The 19969-nt window shown below is 42.7% G+C and overlaps 1 protein-coding gene across 1 annotated transcript; it reads right to left on the bottom strand.

The window, feature by feature from the left end:
• Nucleotides 1–534: 534 nt before the first annotated feature.
• On the bottom strand, nucleotides 535–18735 carry LOC115767740 (nose resistant to fluoxetine protein 6). Its single transcript, XM_030712051.1, has 10 exons — nucleotides 18696–18735; nucleotides 14108–14488; nucleotides 6791–6937; nucleotides 5738–6006; nucleotides 4529–4817; nucleotides 4129–4474; nucleotides 3048–3410; nucleotides 1813–2129; nucleotides 1596–1744; nucleotides 535–841 (listed from the first exon to the last, which is right to left on the bottom strand). Exons 1-10 carry the CDS (start codon nucleotides 18733–18735, stop codon nucleotides 608–610), a joined length of 2535 nt encoding a protein of 844 aa, XP_030567911.1. The 3' UTR covers nucleotides 535–607.
• Nucleotides 18736–19969: the final 1234 nt, after the last annotated feature.

The following is a 19969-nucleotide window of genomic DNA, read 5'->3' as shown; positions in this document are numbered from 1 at the left end:
GCTTAATGCGCCAAACAGCATTCTTCTTTTTTTTTTTGCATCTTTCCGCCCAAAAGTCGACTATAAAAATGAGAAATTACAACTTATAGAAGTACAGCATATTTACGTGCTTCACGATTTTATTAAATTAGGACAAAATCAAAAATAAAAAAAAAATCATAAAAATAAAATAAAATAAAGCGCAATCGACCTGGCTTAAGATTAGATATCTCGTATATATATATATATATATATCTAGTATTATGCTGACAATCTTTATAGCAAAGCAGGATTTTGATAAAGATAATGCCGGTTAATTAAAGACTATCAAAAAAAAAAAAATAAAACGAAAAGAAAAGAAAAGGAAGAAAAATGCAAATAAAACGTATTTTTCTCAACGCGAAATCTGACTAAATGTACAATTTACAATGTATAAAGCGTTTCACTAAGACTAGGTGGGGAGTTTGGGGGGGAAGGGGCGGGGTTAGGCAGTGTAAATGAGAGAGCGAGATGCTGTGTGGGGCGGTTGGGGAGGGGGGGGGGGGGGTAGGGTATTCGGGTAATTAAATACATTGCCACTAAATGCTAAGACAAATTTACAAAATACAAATACAAAGAAAGCTTCAGGCTAATCGGCGTGCGGATGCGGCTGATGTGGAACCAGTTCCGGTTCTGGTTCCAGTTGCTGCTCCCGTAAGGCAGTGCCAGTTGTTGGCATTGTGCTGGACGTTGTCGCTGGCGCCTTCGACTGGATGGCGGGCCGCTTGATCAGCAGCTTCTTGAGGTTCTGGAAGGGCGCATCGAAGAGCACCGTCAGCGCGACGGAGGCCAAGAAGATCGAGATGAATTCGTTGGTATCGAGCTGAAGCAGACAAGTTTTCAATTAATTGCGAATAGCTAAAGTTTAACAGCAACAAGTAAATAGAATCCCACAGTTTTGCAATACTTATATGAATTCATAATAGTTCCGATTGGAATCAGATGCAACATAGCTTTCCATTGGGGAAACTATATTTGTACAGTTCCGATTGGACTAGCTTCCGATCGGAATAGGATTTATCTTCACTTTCCATTAAAACTATATATTTAGATAATCCGGATTAGAATAAGATTTTACTTATTTTCCCATGGGAACTATATGTATATTGTTCCGATTAGAATAAGTTCCAATTGGAACCAGATTTAACTTGACTTTCCGTGGGAACTATATATGTGAATAGTTCCGATTGGAATAGGTACCGCTCGGAATAGGATTTATCTTCACTCTCCATGGAAATTTGGACCAATTGTTCCAATGGGAACTATATTTGTATTTGAACTATATTTATATAATTCGGATTGGCATAAGTTCCGATCAGAATAGGATTTCACGTATTTCCCCGCGGGAATCATATTTGCATGGTTTCAATTGGAATATGTTCAAATCGGAATAGGATTTATCTTAAATTCCCATGGGAACTATATTTATATTGGATTGGAATCGGTTTTAATCGGAATAGGATTTATCTTAGCTTCCCATGGGAACATTTACATATTTTTGAGCGGACATGTGTCTACATCAACTGCACCAGGATCAGGAATATATATATATATATTCGACCTTGCAATATACTCACAATAATGGAGACAAAGTTGTAATAGTGGTGTATGTGACGCCTTCGTCCGACGTTGTAAAAGAAGACGGGGAACTGCGTGAGGTAAATGGCATACGAGAGCTTCGTGGAGACCTGGAAGCCGCGCCAGCTGAACAGTCTGGTCAGTTTATCTGGAAGGAAAAGCCCAAACGATAAGTCGGAATGCGAAAACGGAAGCAACTGCGGCCAATTTACGCACTCTTGTAGCCATTGTGGGAGACGAAGACAATCCAGGAGAAGAACAGGCACCAGGCAATCGGCGCAAATGCCGCGTAGATCGCCGCATGCGTCGAGTTGTAGACGTAGTCGATGTGCCCCATCGGCGCCGGGCCCAACAGCGAGGCCAGCACACAGACTGTCGCCGCCAGCCAGCCGAGACGCAGCTGCAGCGGACTCAGCTGGACGCCCTGATACTTGCGCAGCGCATAGCCCAGCAGGATGCCCATGATGTACACCGTGGAGCGGTGCGGCGGGAACGAGTACATGTAGTCCGCAGTGCGGAACAGCCGCTGTATGCTAAGCGAGAGAGAGAGAGAGAGGAGAAAGGGGAAAGAGAGTTGATTAAAGAGAAGGTAAAAGTGATCTTATTCTTTCTCCGTTCTTGCATAACTTAGGTGTTTGTTGTCCGATCTAAAATATGGCACACAAATGTGTGTGAATACCAAAGGCCCAGACTGTAGCTTCAAATACGGCGCTTCTTTTAGTTTTGCTTGGGAACAGTTCAAATAGATCCAAAGATATACTACATGAGAGTCTACATACGAAATTAGTTGTCTCTAGCTCGTATAGGCGCCGAGTTGTGCTCGAAAAACAGAATTTGCAAATCGATTTTTATCGATTTTAATCGAAACGAAGCAATTTATCGATTACTTGCGACAAATCAAACGGAGCGGGAGAATTTCGAGTCTCTAGCTCATATAGTCTCTGTGACACTTTACACACTCGATATTTATCGATATAAGGCAAATGGGGGGCGATATCGATACAACTTATCGATGCTTTGAAAAGAACGTTATATGTGCGAGCAATAGGAGATATGCTCATAAAATTCTCTTAGATATGTTAAAAAAAGCTGTGGTTAAACATCGATACTTATCGATATTAGGAAGATATCAAAGCAACTTATCGATGCTTTGAAACGACATGAATCTGAAAGAGCTATAAGACAAGATATGCTCACATAGTCTCAGACATGTTTAAAAGAAACATGCTTAAAACTCGATACTTATCGATATTGCGTTAAAGGCAAGAGATATCGAAACAGTTTATCGATGCTTTGACATGCTTAAAAATCGATACTTATCGATATTTTAAAATTGATATCGAACGGATAATATCACAACTCCAAGAATCAAGAATACATACCGACCATGCAATCGGACATGACCCACTTTTAATGCGTACAGGGTATAGGAAGAGTGTGCATCTACTCACTTGGTGCCAAAGTATATGTAGTTGGAGAGCTGGTTGACAATGGTTGTGTAATAGCGCGCCGCAGTGCCGATCGTGCAGAGCAGCAGCAGGGCAAGAAGGCCGCGACGAGGCCAACGCCAGAGGATCAAGATGAAGAGCGGCGCCACTGCGAACAGTTCCGTATCGATGCCCAGATGATGGGTGTGCGTCAGGCACATCTCGCTGAATCCAAAATAGTTGTGGATGAACAACAGGTTGCGCCACCAATGCTGCTTGCAGATGTCCGCATGGTGGCCCACGACTAGGTTCCACTGCGGGCCGGAGCCCCAGAGGGGCAGCACGTACGTACAGAAGAGTATCAGGGCGGCCAGGGGCGGAACAATGCTGCGAAAAGGGAAGAGGCGGGAGATGAAACAATTAGGATATATATTTATAAAAATTTTGATATGTGTAGTCGACTAGCAGATACCCTGTTATTTTCAATTGATTCTCAATTATGTCTCTTAGGTTTGAGAGAAAAGATTAAGGAATTTAGTTCGTGAGCTTGTGAGCGTAGTCGACTAGCAGATACCCTCTAATTTTCAGTTGGTTCTCACAAATACTTCTGACAAATTTCTAAAAAAAATGTCAAGGAATTCAGTTTGTTAGCTTGTGAAAGTAGTCGACTAGCAGATACCCTGTAACTTTACGTCTCGTTATAAATAATGCCTATATCAAGACTTTATTGAATTAAATAAGAATAAAACTAAGCAAGTTAGTTCGTATCAAGCTAACGAGTAGTCGAATAGCAGATACCCTGTTATTTTTGATTGATTCTCAATTATATTTCTGCCAAATCTTTGGAAGTTTTGGCAAAAAGTAAAAGATTTCAGTTCGTAAGCTTGTGAAAGTAGTCGCCTAGTAAATACCCTGGAATTTTATTGTAGTAGTTGTGTAGTAAATATCCTGGAAAATATAGTTTTATTTGAAGTAGCTACTTTTTCAAATATTTGCTAGAAATAGAAAATCAGCTGGCTTAAAGGAAAATAGTCGACTTTGAGATACCCTGTAACTGACTAAAACAAGTGTATATGTTATTAAATCAAGATTCAGCCCAACTTACCGCATCAGACGACTGATGTACTCATTCTTGAGCCGAATGGGCTGCTGCTTCATGAGACGCCCGAACAGCGAGTAGGAGGTCAACATGCCGCTGAACAGGAGAAAGGGATCCGTGTAGAGGGAGGCGGCGCGTCCGATGACCGTCCATGGCTGACCCAGACTCTCCGACATGGCCGTTCGATTGTTGTACGGATTGAAGAACATGGCCATCGACTTGTGGGAGAAGATGAGCATAATCGCATTCAGGAATCGAATGCCATGCACAGCCTCGATGTCGCCCGGCGAGCTGCGCGTGCTGAAAAGCCAGCGCAGATTCTTGTCCAGCGAGAAGGCGGTGCACCAGTCATCTGCAGGGCAGGAATTTAGGATGGATATCGCTCACATCTGGCAGCTGCACTTACTCTGCTTCGGCTGCGTCTTGGTGCTGCGATCGTAGACCGTGGAGAGTATCGCCAAGCAGACGACCAGCACAAAGAAACGCACCGCCCAGGTGGTGTTCCGATCCCAGGGCTGTGGATCCCGCACCTGGCACATCTGCGGCTCGACGCGCACATTGAAGCTGATACCCGTCGCGGCCGTCTGGTTCCGCAGATACTCTGCCACGCTGTACTCGACGTCGCGGTACGTGCAGCCCGACGGCACGCAGATGCCCCAATTGATCAGGGAGTAGCGCGGCACACGGTGACCCGGCTGTAAGAGTGTGAAGGTGGGTGGAAGGAGGATGATTTCATTTGAGTTGTGTCAAATGCGCAAGTTTGTTGCTTAAGTCACTTGCTGGCGAACAGAAAACATGGCGAATTTACGCAAATTCCAACGATTTGTTGTGATCGTAAAAATCGAAAAAGTAGAATTCGATTAAAAAAGAAACCGCTTTATTGGGTTCACTGAACCTCAGCCGTTTGACTAGCCCAATGATTAGCATATTATGCCAAATAGTTTTTAGTTTTTATGCGACTTTGTTTTTTGCTGCTCTTCTTTTTTTTCTTGTGGCGAAATCAAATCGAATGCTTCGCCTTGCTCGCATTTCTCGTCAAGTTCAATGTCGAACTCGCCGCAAAAACTACAACTGTGGCTGTTTGTTGCGGCATTTCGCTCGCTCTTGCGCTCTCTCTCTCTCTCGCTCTCTAATGCTGGCCAGCAACGCGGCGAATTGTGCGAGCGAAAGCTGAACTAACTTTCGTGAGGCTATTTTTATAAATGTCGCCGCGCCTAAGCTAATGCACACACACACACACATACACATATATACACATGGACGCCTTTGCCTTTTATGGCTTTTAATCCATTTGCAATCGCAGTCACGTGCAAAGCGCGCCATTTCGAGTGCATTAAGTGCGAGCACTTGGCCAACGAACTTGAGAACTTGAGCGCTGCACATAAAAGGCATAAAATACAATGTGAAATATAAAAACCTTAAAGCCTAGGCTGACAGCGATGCTTTATACGCATGCTGCAAACCGGTTCTAAGCCGAACTTAGAACCGCATTTTGGCAAGCCAAAATAAAGGAGCCGGCTATAAGGTTGTACTTCTTTCTGTGCAGTTGGCTGCGTGCGTCACTGCTCTCTCTAATCGACGCTCTCGCTCTCTCACGCTCGCTCGCTCCACTTACGTCATTGAATTCGCTCTTGAAGGGCCCGTGCGATTGCAGCAGCTTGAAGAAGGTCTGCAAACGTTTCGATTTATGTGGTAGCACTGGCTGTGCGTAGGCCAAACAGTATTGGCCGCGCAGCGTCGAATTCGCCTGCGTGTCATCGTTATTGTTGCCGCTTGTGACGTCATCGTTTGCCTGCTGTATGCCCATGCATTGATCAAAGTCGCCCGGCTGGTTGATGTTGCCATTGAGTATGCCCGAGTTCAGTTTGCCGCTGGCATCGTGCACTGCAAGAAATGGCGTATTAGTTAGTTATCAGGCGTTGCATGCTACATCAAAATAAATAAAAACACACACACACACAAGTGCATAGACGACAAGCGCCGCGACCTTGACTGTGATTTCATCGCACAACTCGTTCTGATTAGAGATGGGCGCGCGCCGCAATTCGATGATACGCACATCAAACACGATATATTTATATTTTTATGCAGGTTATCTAGGCTTAAGTGAACGCAGCAGGGTATCTGCCAGTCGTGCACGCTCCATATTTTCTAAAGTATGCAGTTTCTATATATAAGTTTTTCGTGCGATTCTTTACAGTTCTTAGTGAGTCGTGCTCGTTTCGTGTCACGCGCCCAACTCTAGTTCTGATGCTGAGCTCGCAGCCAGCTGGCCGCAGTTTGATGCCAAGTTCGCAAAGTTTTTGTTGCTGCTGTTGCTTCTGTTGCTGCTGCTGCTGCAATTTGCTGCAGTTGGCTTAAATTCAGTTGTTGCGTTTGGCATTGGGGCGGCTGTCGTTGCTTGAGTCGCGCAAAATGTGGGTAAAGTTCGACGCTTCACCTTCACTTTAGCCGCACGACACACATGTGTGTGTGTGTTTGAGTGTGTTTGCAATTTCAGAACTTGATTATTTAATTCATTTGACTTTGCACTCTTTCAATTCATGTCGTCGCGTCTGCGGTTCTCGCCTGCCTCTTGCCCGGTTGGCAATGACTCGAATTCTGATTCTGATTCGAGCTTTGGCAGCACTGCCACACACAACACACACACTTGCACTTAGATACTCACTTTTCAAGGCCCACAAATCGAAATTGTTCAACGCCGTCATATAGCGTCGCATCTGCGCGCGGCACAGCGGCGAGGCATCCGGATTGCGTGCCGCATCGAAAGGCTGCGAGATGGCCAGAAACCGTTTGCCAATGTTGTACAAATAAACTGCAAAACAAACCAAATTTCACATAAATTACAATCTACATCAAATGATGTGCCAGTCGAATTCAAGCCCTGGCGCCCCCTGGCGGCCAAAACTGCAAGTGACATTGGCGCTGCCCATTCGCTTAGGGATTGCGCCAAGGTATTGCGCTGCTAGAGATGGCAAATTAACGCTGTCTATCGATAGCATTGATTAACGATAGTTTTACAATTGATAATTATAACAATTGACTTTTAATGCTTGTGGAGCAAACATGTTCGGAGGATTTTAGTTGCCTCCTTTGACTCTTTGCCTAGTTCATCTGCATTGGATATCGATATGCTATGTTATGCTTGAAACAAAGTTAATATCTATTAATTGTGCTGAGTTTGCAGTCTTTTCCTATTTGTTTATATGTTTCTTTAAACACTCGACACGACGATTCGCATGGTTCAATCACTCAAAAGTAGCATCGATGCTTTGTTACAACTTGCCTCTTATAACACAAATCTATGTAAATATGTTTGTCAAGCGTATTTAATGTACCGCATCGCGAAGATAAGTGTTGTCTCCCATACACTGAACCCATTGAAAATGATTAAAAGGGTATACTGTTTTTGTGCAATAGTATGTAACAGTCAGAAGGCAGCATCTCTAAACCCATAGAGTATAGTATATATTCGTGATCAGCACCAATAGCCGAGGTCCTTCTGTCGATTCATCCGTCCGTCTGTCTCCCCTTCTGTCTGGTTGTCCAATAATCGATAACATGCCCCATTGCCAAGCAATCGATTAGAATAGATACCACAATCCTCTAAATCTCTTAGGTTTTAAGCGCGAGTTCTTATATATCTTCTAGCCTGTTTAATAAGATGCATATAGTATAGCTGAGTCACACAATAAACAGGGCCTAAAGCCAAATCGATAACCCAAAAAAATACCCTACCTAAGCCCAAATAGAGCTTTCTTTAGAAAAAGATTCTGTTTCACCAATTTGCTGCTTCTTTTCTTTTAACATTTGAAAATAGTTCACAGTTTTAGAGCAAAGAAATTATGTAAATATAATAGACTGAAATAGTTTGTTTAAAGTTGAGAGAAAGAGGAACAAATTGGGGCAAATATTAAATATGCATTCTGTTTGAATTTATGATATTTGCCGAAATTATTTGAAAGTCAAATATGAAAAAGTTGTTTTGCAGCAAACTGAGCCACATTTACATTATTTTTTTCGGCCGACTTTCTGGCCTAGACAACCTTTATAGAGAGAGAGAGAGAGAGAGAGAGAGTCCTTTGCCTAAAGAAAAACACAGGGTATCTTAGTTTTGGGGCTAGGCAATTTATCGCATAACGAGCACTTATCGAAATAAATGTTGCCACCTTTTGTGAAATTGACGCGTGCCCGCAAACAGGAAGTGGAACTGTGAACAGCCGCAGTTGGCAACGCGGCCAAAAACCAAAGAAAAACCGCTGCAAGCCCAAACAGAAGCCGAGTGCATAGAAATGTCTGCTAATGAGGCGCCACATAACAAACAAATGTTGCTGCCTTTTATTTATTTACTCATATTATTTATTTATTTATAAATTATTATTTATTTATTGTATTTTCTATGGCATTGCGTGCGTGCCAAGCCCAAAGCTAGACCCCAATTCTAATTCCAATTTCAAGTCCGATTCCGATTCCAATTCCAATTCCAATTCGAATTCCAGTTCAGCTTGGCTTTGGCTTGGTTTTGTGCTCGTGCCACAATCAGCATGCAGCACGCAATTTGCGAGTTGTTGCTGTTGTTGTTGTTGTTGTTGTTGTTGTTGCTTTGTTCTTATTAACATTATCATTATCATTGTTGGGCTGTCGCCTGCTGTCTTCTGCTTCTGCTGCTGCTGCCTCTGCTTCTTCTTCTTCTTCTGGGTTTTTTTTTATGCTCAAGCTGAACAAATCTTCAATTTGTCAAGCTCTCATTTGGCATTCCGCATGCGTTGCGTCTGACGACGACGACGACGACGTCGCTCCGACATATCTGTCAGCTAGTTACGCTTCATTGCCTGCATCCGTCTTGGGGCGCATCGATGCCGCGGGGCGTGGCAAGCGCGCGCGCGCGTATGGAGCGTGACAGGTGAAGTGGGGGAGGGGGCGTGGGCGGGAGCTGGGCAGTCCCCAAACTGACAAAGTGCGTCAGATAAGCGCGGCGACAAGCGACGACTGCGTAATGCGTGTGTGTCTGTTGTGTGTGGGCGTGTGTGTGTTTCTGTTGTCTGCGCGCGCGTGTGTGTGTGTGTGTGTGTCTGCCCTGTCGTCATATTCTATATACGTCCAAAGATGCGATAATCCACATTAGAATCTAAAATTGCCGCAGCCATATGGAAAGCCAGTTGAAGGCTTTCAATCGGATGCTACCGACTGCGCAATACCCTGTTCGCTGTTGCTGTGACCGACTAAGAAATACCTTAAACTTATTGTGGCATACGCTTCTTTCCACTGAGAGAAATGTCATGAATACATTTATATAAAGTTTCAAGTCTGCTCGGACACAAAACCAATATACCCTATATTGCTTAGCGAACAGCGTATAGGAAAATAAATGCAAATACTCGCATTGCCTCTCATATGTTAATGCTCACACTCATACCCTATGCCCGTAGACAAGGAAGAATTGGAAATTCCACAGGCTGGCGGTACTCGTAAATCTTCAGTTAGGGCCAACTAAATGATGTGTCCGGCATGGTAAATGCGATTGAAACGTTTGGGAAATATGAAAGCAGCTTCTCTAGACAATTAAAAGTTCAAGAGACAAAGAACTTGAACACCGATAACGTGCAGGAAGTAAAAAGCTATTGCATAATTAAGAAACGCGGATCGATTAATAATCGATTCAAGACAATTGGCGGAAATAGTGAAGGTGGCGACTGGAAGAAGAGTTGACGTGTATATCAGAGTATGCAGCCCAATCTGCATGCTTTAATCGATAAGTAATCGATTCGAGGCGATAAAATTCATGAGCAAAGAACAAAAGACTTGCATCGATTAATAATCGATTTCCTTTTGAACCGATTGACAGCAGATGCTTTGCAGGAGAGCAACTATTTGGTCCTTTAGAAATGAGATGCACAAAAGGAAAACGACATTCGATTAGAACAAATAAATGATCGACTATCAACTTAAGGTTAATCGATATCGATAAATCTAAACAGCCTAGTCGATAGAGTCACATATAGATAAAGTTATTCTCAAACAAATGTTTGTACTAATTGGAAGAGTATTAAATCTTCGTTGTGGTCTTTCATACATAACTCTAATGTGGCCTCACCTTCTCCCTCGTTCAAGCTCTTTCTTTCTGGCGTACACAAGAATTGAAAGTTCTTTGTTTTTGTGTGTTCTTCATTCTTGCGGATTATCTTGTTATTTCTTTTGTTGTCATTCAAGTTAACTGATCATGACTCCGCAGTTTTAATCGATCTGCAAGTTATCGATTGTGTGCTTTTTCTTTTTTCTCTTCTCGTTTTGTTATTGTTATTCTTGCGGCCAATTAGCGTGGCATCATCTGAAATATCTTGTACTCTCAAGCATGTATCTTTAACATGTTTGCTAATAAAATTTGCAGTTAGCTTAAGCTCTTAAGGAATACCCTATAAGTGATTGAAGCGAGGTGTTTTAGTTGCAGCTAGTATGTAAATATGTAATTCAATTTCAAATTCTTAAAGATTTTCCAGATTTTCAAAAGATCAAATCAGTATTGCACTTGTTTACAGGGTATTCACTAGTTGGGCGCCTTCAGCTAAACCTAAACCATTTATAAGTGCAACTGTTATTGCAAAGATTCGCTACCGTTTTTGTTAATTTCAATTTGATAATCAGAATTCTCTATTTGGCCTATCTAAATGCTGATTGATTCAGTTAATAAACGCTTCAGTTGACAAGCTCCTATCGTTGAGTAACCTTTTAAGTGCCAAATCATCATTGCCATCATCATCATCAGCATCGTCGTCGACATCGTCATCCTCATAATCATAAACAACAATTAAAGTCGCAGCCAGAGTACTCTTAGCTTTATGAGCTGCTTGGTCTATTGGCCAGCAACGAGTTTTTGGTCAAAGGCCCAAAGTCACGTTGCGTTCGTGCGAGGCTGCACGAGTGCTGCACAATGTACGCTTGCATCTAATCCAGTGTTGATTAATGCCAAACAGTGTTAAACAATAAGAGAGGATTATGTGCCAACAGTTGCACCTTGTGCCAGCCATGTGCGGCTGTACTTAATATCTAGTGTTGATTAATGCTAAACATGCCAACAGTGCTGAACAATAAGTTAAGTCCTTACGAGAAGGATACGCGCTTGGTGGTGGAGCAGGACACGGGCTAAGTGGGCTTAGATTAACTGCCAACACCCATTAATAGTCTAGTGTTGGTTAACGCTAAATATATCAACATTGTTTAACACTACACTTTCTTTCTGAGCGAAACGTGTGCCCAGAGGGCTTTATTTATCAGCCAACCCTTACTCGTAAGCTTCAACCCAAGGTCTAGTGTTGATTAACGTTTTAGACTGAGGTCTAGTGTTGATTAACGATAAACAGATCAAGATTGTTTTGCAACAACCTGTCTTTGAGGGAAAGATCATATGTCAACACTTGAAACTCACAAGTTCCGTGCAAGTTGACACATTGCAACGGCCTCTGGGCTTGGGCTCGGGTTCGGGAGCACAGCTTATCGTTTAGGCCTATAAAAAATATATATATATATATAAATATATATGACTCTATATGTACAGAGTCTGTTCTAGCCCAGTGCACGGGGCTTTTTTTTCGACTGCGCTTGGCCCGCCCGCAATCACAGCGCAAATATTTGACCAAAACTTAACAACAAGGCCGAACCTTTTAGCAAGAATAAGTGGACAACAATTTAAATTGGGCACAGTACAGAGACTCTGCAGCTGCGACAAGCGAAGGGGGCGGGTGCGAGAGCAGGTGCGCGGGCTTGGAATGTGTGGACAGACACTTGGACTTGTTAATGAGACGCGCGGCGTGACGCATCGAGCCGGAAGTGCTCGCTGACAATTGTCTCAGCCTACGTACAAGTAGCTAACATTTAAATCTCTTCACATTTATGCCCTTTATCATAAAAAAAGAATATATATATTTTGAATGGAACTAAACATAAATATGAATTGACAATTCGTGTGTGGGCTGCCAAATGCCAAAATAGTTAGTTTGGATCTAAGTATAAAACTTGCTACGCAGACTCTAGTGAACATTACATACAAATAGATAAAAGACTGAGCTTAACTATTTGGACGATAGGCATATAGATAGAGATATCTGCGTATATCTGAGCACTCAGCTGTCCAACTATCTGTAACTCAGAGACTACAAAAGCTGCAACTGTGCAATTTGGTATGCAGACTCTAATATGCACTATAGATTCATAACTCAGAGACTGTAAGATCTAAAGCTATGTTCCTTGTTTGTTTCATCTCAAGATATGCATATCTTCTACGCTTTTAGCTAATTGAAAGAATCATTTGCCAGATTATCAAATAAACTAATAAATGATAATCATATACATTTGCCCAACTATAACTCAGAGACTATAAAAACTAGAGCCAAGAAATACGCTAACATATCACAACAGCATGAAAATTAAAATCGCGTCAAATATTTGCGAGAACTTGAAATTGAATTACACAATTCTCGGGAAATAGCCTTGACCATGTTGCTTAAGTTAGCAGAAATGCATTTAGCTTGTTTTTCTTTTTTTAGAGGGTAACTGCAAGTCGTATATGAACTTGTTGCTCTACGGATTTGAGTGCTCTGTAATTGGGCTGTGGGCGGTTCTTGTTCAAGGGTTCGATTTGATCACGTAGCGCTGCCCATGGAGGTCTTTGTGGCCATTAAGGTTGATGGCGTCGTACGTGGTACGTATCACAAGAGACACCTGTCTGTGGGGAGGGGGAGGGGCAATTGATTTTATTTAACGCACGCGCAACATTTATGCAACATTTGACGTTGTGCAAAAGTACGCAAAGGGACAGCTTGAAGCTTGAAGTGTTCCGAAGGGAGGCGGAGCGGAGAGTGGGGGGGGGGGGTACTGTCCACTCGAAGAGTGTGTGTAATAACATTAACAGCTATAAATGACAATAACAATTGAAATCGCATAAAAGGGGACAGCAAGAGAAATAACAAAGAAAATACAAAAACAAAATAAACAACATTGAAGTGTGGAGCGCGGGTGGCGTGAGAAAGTCCCAATTGAAATGATTTGTAACTATGCCAAATACATTTTTGGAAATTATAAAATCAAAAATAACAAGCAACAAGTGAAGAGTGCTGAGCTAAAAGATACCCTGTAACTAGATGAGCTCTCTCTCTCTCTCTCTCTCTTTGTTTATATAAATTAGCATATTAAGCTTTACAAACAAAATAAAACAAAATATACTTCTGTGTAGGGTATTAAGCAGACCACATATCCAATCTGCAAAGTCTAACTCGGATAGTTCCCGAGATCTCTCAGACTGTCTGGATTGGCTCGACTGTATGGATATGTTCATATAAACTTGATTGATTGCATTCCATAATTGCATTTCCTCGCACATTTCTCAGCTTAGGGTATCTGAGTACCAAGTTTGTCAAGTGCAGCTTGTATACCTCCTGAGTTCCTTTAGTCTGTTTGACTGTTTGACTCACAACTGACATTTGTGCGGGAGTAGAACAGGGTATTTATAATGTGACAAAAAAAACACCTTTTAGCTCCGAAAGATCCTGAACTGTAAGTCATTTTTGACTTATTCTATTTAACAGATTTGCGAAACAGATTATTCCAAGTGAAACATAATATTAATTCTCGTATGGCTTAATAAGAAGCTCATACCAAATGTGCACAGTCTAGCTCCTAAGGTGCCCGAGTTCGATTAGACAACTATAACGAAATATGGTTTGCAAAGCAGTTTATACAAATTTATCATCTTTTGGTTTAATCAAACCCACATACCAAACTTTTCCTGTCTAGCTTCTAAAGTTCCCGAGTTCCATCAGGCTAGAGATGTTGCAAATATTTTAGCCTAGTTCTATTTAACAGAATCAAAGTATTTATCATCGTATGATTAAATCAAGTCCACATACGTTATTTGCCAAGTCTAACTCTCATAGTTGCCGAGTTACCCTAGAATGTTCTGGCTTTGACAGGGCATATCGATGGGGAGACTTACCGCGCTCGTCATCCTCGATCTGATCGTTATCCTCGCGCTTGTCGCTCAATTGACGCAGCGTGTAGTTGGCGGTGCTGCGGCTCGTTGTGGTGGTTGCGTGGTGCAGCTCGCTGAGATTGGCGGCAGCGAGCGCATCGTGGAGCACATCCAGCACTGTGGTCGAGGTGCTGCTGCCAGTTGTTGTTGTTGTTGTTGTTGTTGTTGCCGCATTGGCATCATCCGCGAACAGCTTTAGGCTATAGTTGACCTTATCCTCGAATATGGAGGCGATGTGCGATTCAACTGGATCGCTGTCCGCGTTCACCGACAGCAGATTCTCGCCCGGATTGCAATTGTCCTTCAGGCTGCATGTGGGATTCGCTACAGCGGCCGCAGCGCCATCTAGCGCCCAGCAGCGGCCGCTCAGGCAGCAGCACAACAGCGCCAGCAACGGCAGCGGGCACCACATGACACAGCAGGAAGCGAGGCACCGAGAAACGCGCTTCAAATGGATTCCTTTCGGAAGGAAACTGGGCACATAACAACACCAGAAACTTTAACACACACGGCGTATGCACGATACAAAAAAAAAAAAACCAAGAAAAAAGAAAAGCAACAAAAAAAAATGACACGAAAAAAATGTGCAGAAGATCGAAAAGAATTTCTGTGTAGAATTCTTTGATTATTTAGCTGTGTGTTTTTTTTTTTTATTGCTGAGCAGCGCGCGGGCGCAGCTTGTGTGTGTGCGTGTGTGTGTTTGTGTGTATTGGCAGAGCCCAGCGACTAATTTAGCGACCGTCAAGACGTAACATTCAACGTCAACTGATTGTCCAAGTGCCGCGAAGCGTACGAAGACCGTTCAGACGGCCGTTTCGACGGTTTCGGCGGCGGCTCGGCCGCAGTCGCAGTCGCAGCCACAGTCAGGTGTGTGTGTGTATGTGTGTGTCTCGCGCACACACATATGTGCTGTGCTCGTGTTGGTCTGTTTTAGCCGCAGACCGAAAAACATTTCAAAACCAAATGCAAACCGAATTTTTAGCGGCTGCTCGATGCCTGCTGCACATCTCGTCAAGAATTGTCGATTGCATTGTGTTTCGTGATGTGCATGCGAATCGTTAGCGCTGCGAAATCTATTTGTTTTAGCTAAAGCTAGTTGCTGCCTACCCCCTTTCCACCCCCACTCCCCCCCCTGATTGGGCTTCGATCTCGCTCAGTTCCCACAGATCCAGCAAAGATTATGCGCGCCCCAAAGCAATAGAAATATCAATTTAACATATTTGTACGACACAATAATGGGAGTTTTTTTTTCAACCCTCAGCCAAATAGTTGCGCCCGATCGAAGCATCTTTCGCATATTCAGATTCCATATAGTATATATGGCTGGGAATTTAAACACGCTTCGGAGTCAGTGCAAATGCGCAGCCAGCATATAGTTAGCTTTATTTATTATTATGCATTGAGCATCTGGAGAACACATATATTTTGATTAGACTATAAATCGGTTCTTGACTGAACCGGTTCGAGCATGATTTCTCGCCTTGAATCGAACCTGAAACCAAACAATTTGCCCAAAAGCTAACCGAGAAGGGTTTTCAGCAAGGCTGCGAACCGGTTTTCAGTTGAACCGGTTCGTGCCAGTACTTACAGATTAATCATTTGCCGCGAATCGAAGCTTGAACCAAACAAGCTTCCCAAATACAAACCGTGATGTGTTTTTATCGAGACAGCGAACCGGTTTTCAGTTGAACCGGTTCGTGACAGTACTTACAGATTATTCATTTGCCGCGAATCGAAGCTTGAACCAAGCTTCCCAAAAACAAACCGTGATGTGTTTTTATCGAGACAGCGTACCGGGTTTAGGCTTGATAGAACGGGGCTTGAACCTCTATCGAGGTTTAGTTAAGCATGAAACCCGCCTCGAAACGAAAGGCAGTAATATTGCTTGAACCGTGAACCGAACCATCACAGAATCTATTTTGGGTTTATATAAAAAAAATAGTCATTATCAAATGTTCCTATGGGAAATACATATGTGTTATAATTTATATATATATATTGATCAGGAATATATATATTCTCTAAGAAGCTGGAGACGTCTGAAAGGCGATTCAGTTTCGAGTGAGCTATGCAAATATAAAGATTCGAAAAGAGAAATAATCATTTCTATGTAATTGCCGAGAATGATAATTCTTTATTGAGTCAGCTTTATTTGTACGATTAAAGCATAAGATCTGGCTGGCAAGACTCATAAGAGCCCCATTTAAGCCAAATAAAAGTGGGCAGCGAGTGGCTAAGCGAATTAGACGAATTAGTTCAGTTGAGTTCGAAGACTTGAGTTGAGCTTGGCTCGGTTCAGTTGGGCTGCCAGTTGACCAAGTTGTCAGATATCGGGTCTGTATGCGATGATAAGCGATTTTGCAACTGGCCGAACGCTCGACTGGCAAAAAGTCTACAAATAATTATAGTCAAGTTATTGGCCAACAGCAACTTGTTTTTTTTTTTTTTTTTTTGACTAGACGCAGCGCCTATATAGAAAACAAAAATAAACAACTAAAGCTCCAAGCGCTGAGGCCAAGCAGCTAGAAGGAACTGTTAGCTACAATGTGGCCGAACGTCAAATACCCTAACAAGCCAAGTGTGTATTGGGTGGCGCGTCTAGTCAGCTGTGCTTTTCGGGGCGGAGCGTTGAACTGTCAGGCGAGAGGTCGCCGGTTCGAAGACAACAAGCAAACCTTCTGCTCTAGCATGACGCATGACATGTACATATCGACTGCCAAGAGCGATATACCCATTGTTAGGGCATTAATGGCAACTAAAAGATCCGAGAGAATCGTTCAATGAGCTTTTTTTTGCGGGATCTCGTCGCAAATGATGTTGCGGCTAAGCTGCTTAATTAGGCTTGGGCAACGGGCAAAGGTTTCCAGCTGAAGAGCGACCAACTGCAATGAAGAAGACAAAGCAGCAGAAGTGGCAGGTGGCATGCGGCAGGTGGCAGGTGGCAAGTGACTCGTCACTTGTGCAAAGCGCACAACTGATATAAGTACAACAAGTGAGCGTTGCGCGTAGAGTGCTCGACTAGCAGATGCCCTGTAATCCGCGCAACAACAAATGTATGACAACAAGAATACAACTTCCTTCGATGCAAGGCAACCGCCCAGCTTCAATTGATCGAAAGTACATTCCGAAATAACTTGGTTGTCTTTAGCCCCATTCAGCACTTCCAGAGTTATCTAAAAATATGATAACTGTGGCTAAATAGATAAGCTAAGTTCCATGATATAAGCCAAAAGCAGTTCCAGTTTCCAGTTCGATATTTATCGATATTATGAATGAGCTTATTCTGCTTATGTCAAAGGGCATATAGGAAAAAAAACTACGATATAGGGTATATAAATATGCGTATGTGTTTTTCTTTTGTCGATGGATAACTTTTTATTGCCTAGCATCGATAAATATCGATAAATATACATGTCTAAAGGCTTTTGTTATACAGGGTAAACAAATTATAAATAAATAAATTAAATAGAATTGATTCTACAATCTATGAAATAATCTAAAAGTAACTTGCTTTAAGATCGATATCTTATCGATCTTAGGCAGGGAATATTTATGGACCAAGCGATAGAAATAGTTCACTTATTGTGTTAAATATTTAAAAAAAATTAAATGAAAATAAAAGAAGCAACATAAACTGACGCAAAATGCAACGAAAGTGAGCTTCTGGTTGCCAATATCAAATTACCCAAGCGCCGGGCAGCAACAATTTGCAGCTCGGTTGGCCATAAAATAAAATAAACAACAATACCAAAGCCGGCTCTTGTTGTTGTTGTTACTGTTGTTGTTGTTGTTGTTGCTTCTTGCGACAAACCAAATTGCAAACGGAACCAGCAAACGCCAAGACAACTCTAGCCAAGTCAAGCCAAACATTCTCTTTCTGGCAGCGAATTGGGCCGCACGCTGGCCAAGAAAGAATGTGGCAACTGGCGGCGCTGCGGCTCACAGCTGAACGAGTTTTTGGTTCCGCGGAACCAGCGACTGATTAGGCGCTGCTCACGGAGGGTGGGGGAGGGGGGGCTAGTTGCATGTTGCACACACACACACACACACACACACACACTTTTCAAGTGGCAAGCGGCAACAGCCAACAGCCAACAGTGAATGCAACAGCTACTGCAACTGCAGCGACTTGATTTAGTTGCGGGCACTTGTTGCCCCAGCGCCAGTTGCCGCAACCCCTCCCCCCGCCCCAACCACGACCCCCTCCCAGCTTACTTCCCCAGCTGCCCCTGGCTGGCTATTTACGTTTGGTTGCACTTGCAACGAGAGTCTTGTAATTTACTGACACAATTCGTAACGCATATAGATTTTTGTTAGTCTCAAACTGTTGCGATTTGTGGCCAGCCTTTTTGTCGAAGTTGTCGCTGAAAAGTTGCCAGAGTCTACATAAAATGTCATAACAAAAGTGTATTTCATTTGATTGAATGTGATTCATTTGATGTAGAATCCAAAAGCTGGCAAATTGTGTATTTGCCTTAGCTTCTGCGGTATATTGGATAATTAGACCAAATTTCTGGCAAAGAAGTGTGCTCTGCGAATCTGCTTGGCTCACTTGCTGTAACGTCGAACCAGCAAAAGAGAACTTGCTCCATGTTTAATCACGTATTCTAAGGAAAACACAAATTAGAGGCAAATCAACAATATTTATCGACCTGACAATTGAAATAGAATACTTGCCGTAACGTCGAGCCAGCAAAAGAGAAGTTGCTGGTTCAAATCCATGTTTAATGACATATTCTAAGGCAAACAGCAATAAAAAGCAATTGAAAATACAAATTAGAGGAAAATGTAGGCAAATTAACAATACTTATCGACCTGACAATCGCAATGGAGCCGAGATCCAAGCTCAAGTAATCCCAGATAACCTCAATCGACTCAGCTTTGAGTAGATGCAAGGCACATCTGCCGAATGCCAGCAAGTGTATTGGATCTTCGGCGTGCCGAAGCGCTAAGCTGTTCTTTCTTGTTGTTTATGTTTTTGGCTATTGGGCAAGCTGGCGTTGCCAATTGAAGTGTTGTTGCTCTTGCTGTTGGCTGACTGGCATATTGGCATTTCGTGCGAATTTGCAGTTTTCAGGACTGATTTTGTTGTGCTTGTGCAATTGACCAAACCAAAGAAAAGAGCGCCCCAAAACCTTTAGCACAACACGCACTTAAAGTACGCGCTAAAGATGATGAATTCTTATTTGCACAGCAAGCAACCAGAAAGCTCGACAGCAGCTGCCCTGTAATTGGCCTTAAAGTTCTTCAAATTCATAATAATTTTCGATTTATATATGGAACAGAGCCAGAATTGGTTTAAGAATGTAATTGTCTGGCGTTTGTAATATAAATAATAAGTATCTGCAGCAAATTCTGCAATATTACTCTGTTTCCATAGCTATTGGCCGCATGAACTCAGGAGTGAGACGGCTGATTTAAAATATGGTATATCATTTATCAGACTAAGGACTGCGAGAATATGTATTCTAAATTTTCCAGCTCTAATGCTGAGAGTTCTCGAGATATGACTGCCCAAGCTCACCAGGGCCAAAGGTATCTGTTCTTGGCATTATAATGTCCACATTTACATAGTTTACAGGGTATGCGAACAGCAAACAAATAAACTTAACACGCAGAGCGTCTGGCAAAACGAAACCAATTTTGAGGCAGGTCACGCCGCGGCTTTTGGTCAAAAGATTTTCGGGGCCCAGTTAACTGGAAATGCAAATGCTGAGCCCTTTTTAACAGCCACAAACAGTCACAACAACAAAACCAGCGAATGCAAATCCAAATGCATTCAATACGAGCGGGTAGTGGGAAGGGGTGGAGAGGGGCGAGGGCAGA

The sequence above is a fragment of the Drosophila novamexicana genome, unplaced genomic scaffold (genome assembly GCF_003285875.2).
Source record: "Drosophila novamexicana strain 15010-1031.04,08,12 unplaced genomic scaffold, DnovRS2.1 tig00001453-arrow-arrow-pilon, whole genome shotgun sequence".
Taxonomy (NCBI): domain Eukaryota; kingdom Metazoa; phylum Arthropoda; class Insecta; order Diptera; family Drosophilidae; genus Drosophila; species Drosophila novamexicana.
The sequence above is the reverse complement of the archived record's forward strand: the minus strand, read 5'-3'. Positions and strand labels throughout refer to the sequence as shown.

Excerpts from the sequence above, each read along its gene's own strand:
- LOC115767740 (XM_030712051.1), bottom strand. The coding sequence starts at position 18,735 with ATGGAGCAAGTTCTCTTTTGCTGGTTCGACGTTACAGCAA. Across the intron at positions 3,411-4,128 it reads TACATCAGTCGTCTGATGCG|CATTGTTCCGCCCCTGGCCG; the intron begins GTAAGTTGGGCT and ends CCCTTTTCGCAG. Across the intron at positions 1,745-1,812 it reads CTCCCACAATGGCTACAAGA|ATAAACTGACCAGACTGTTC; the intron begins GTGCGTAAATTG and ends TTTTCCTTCCAG.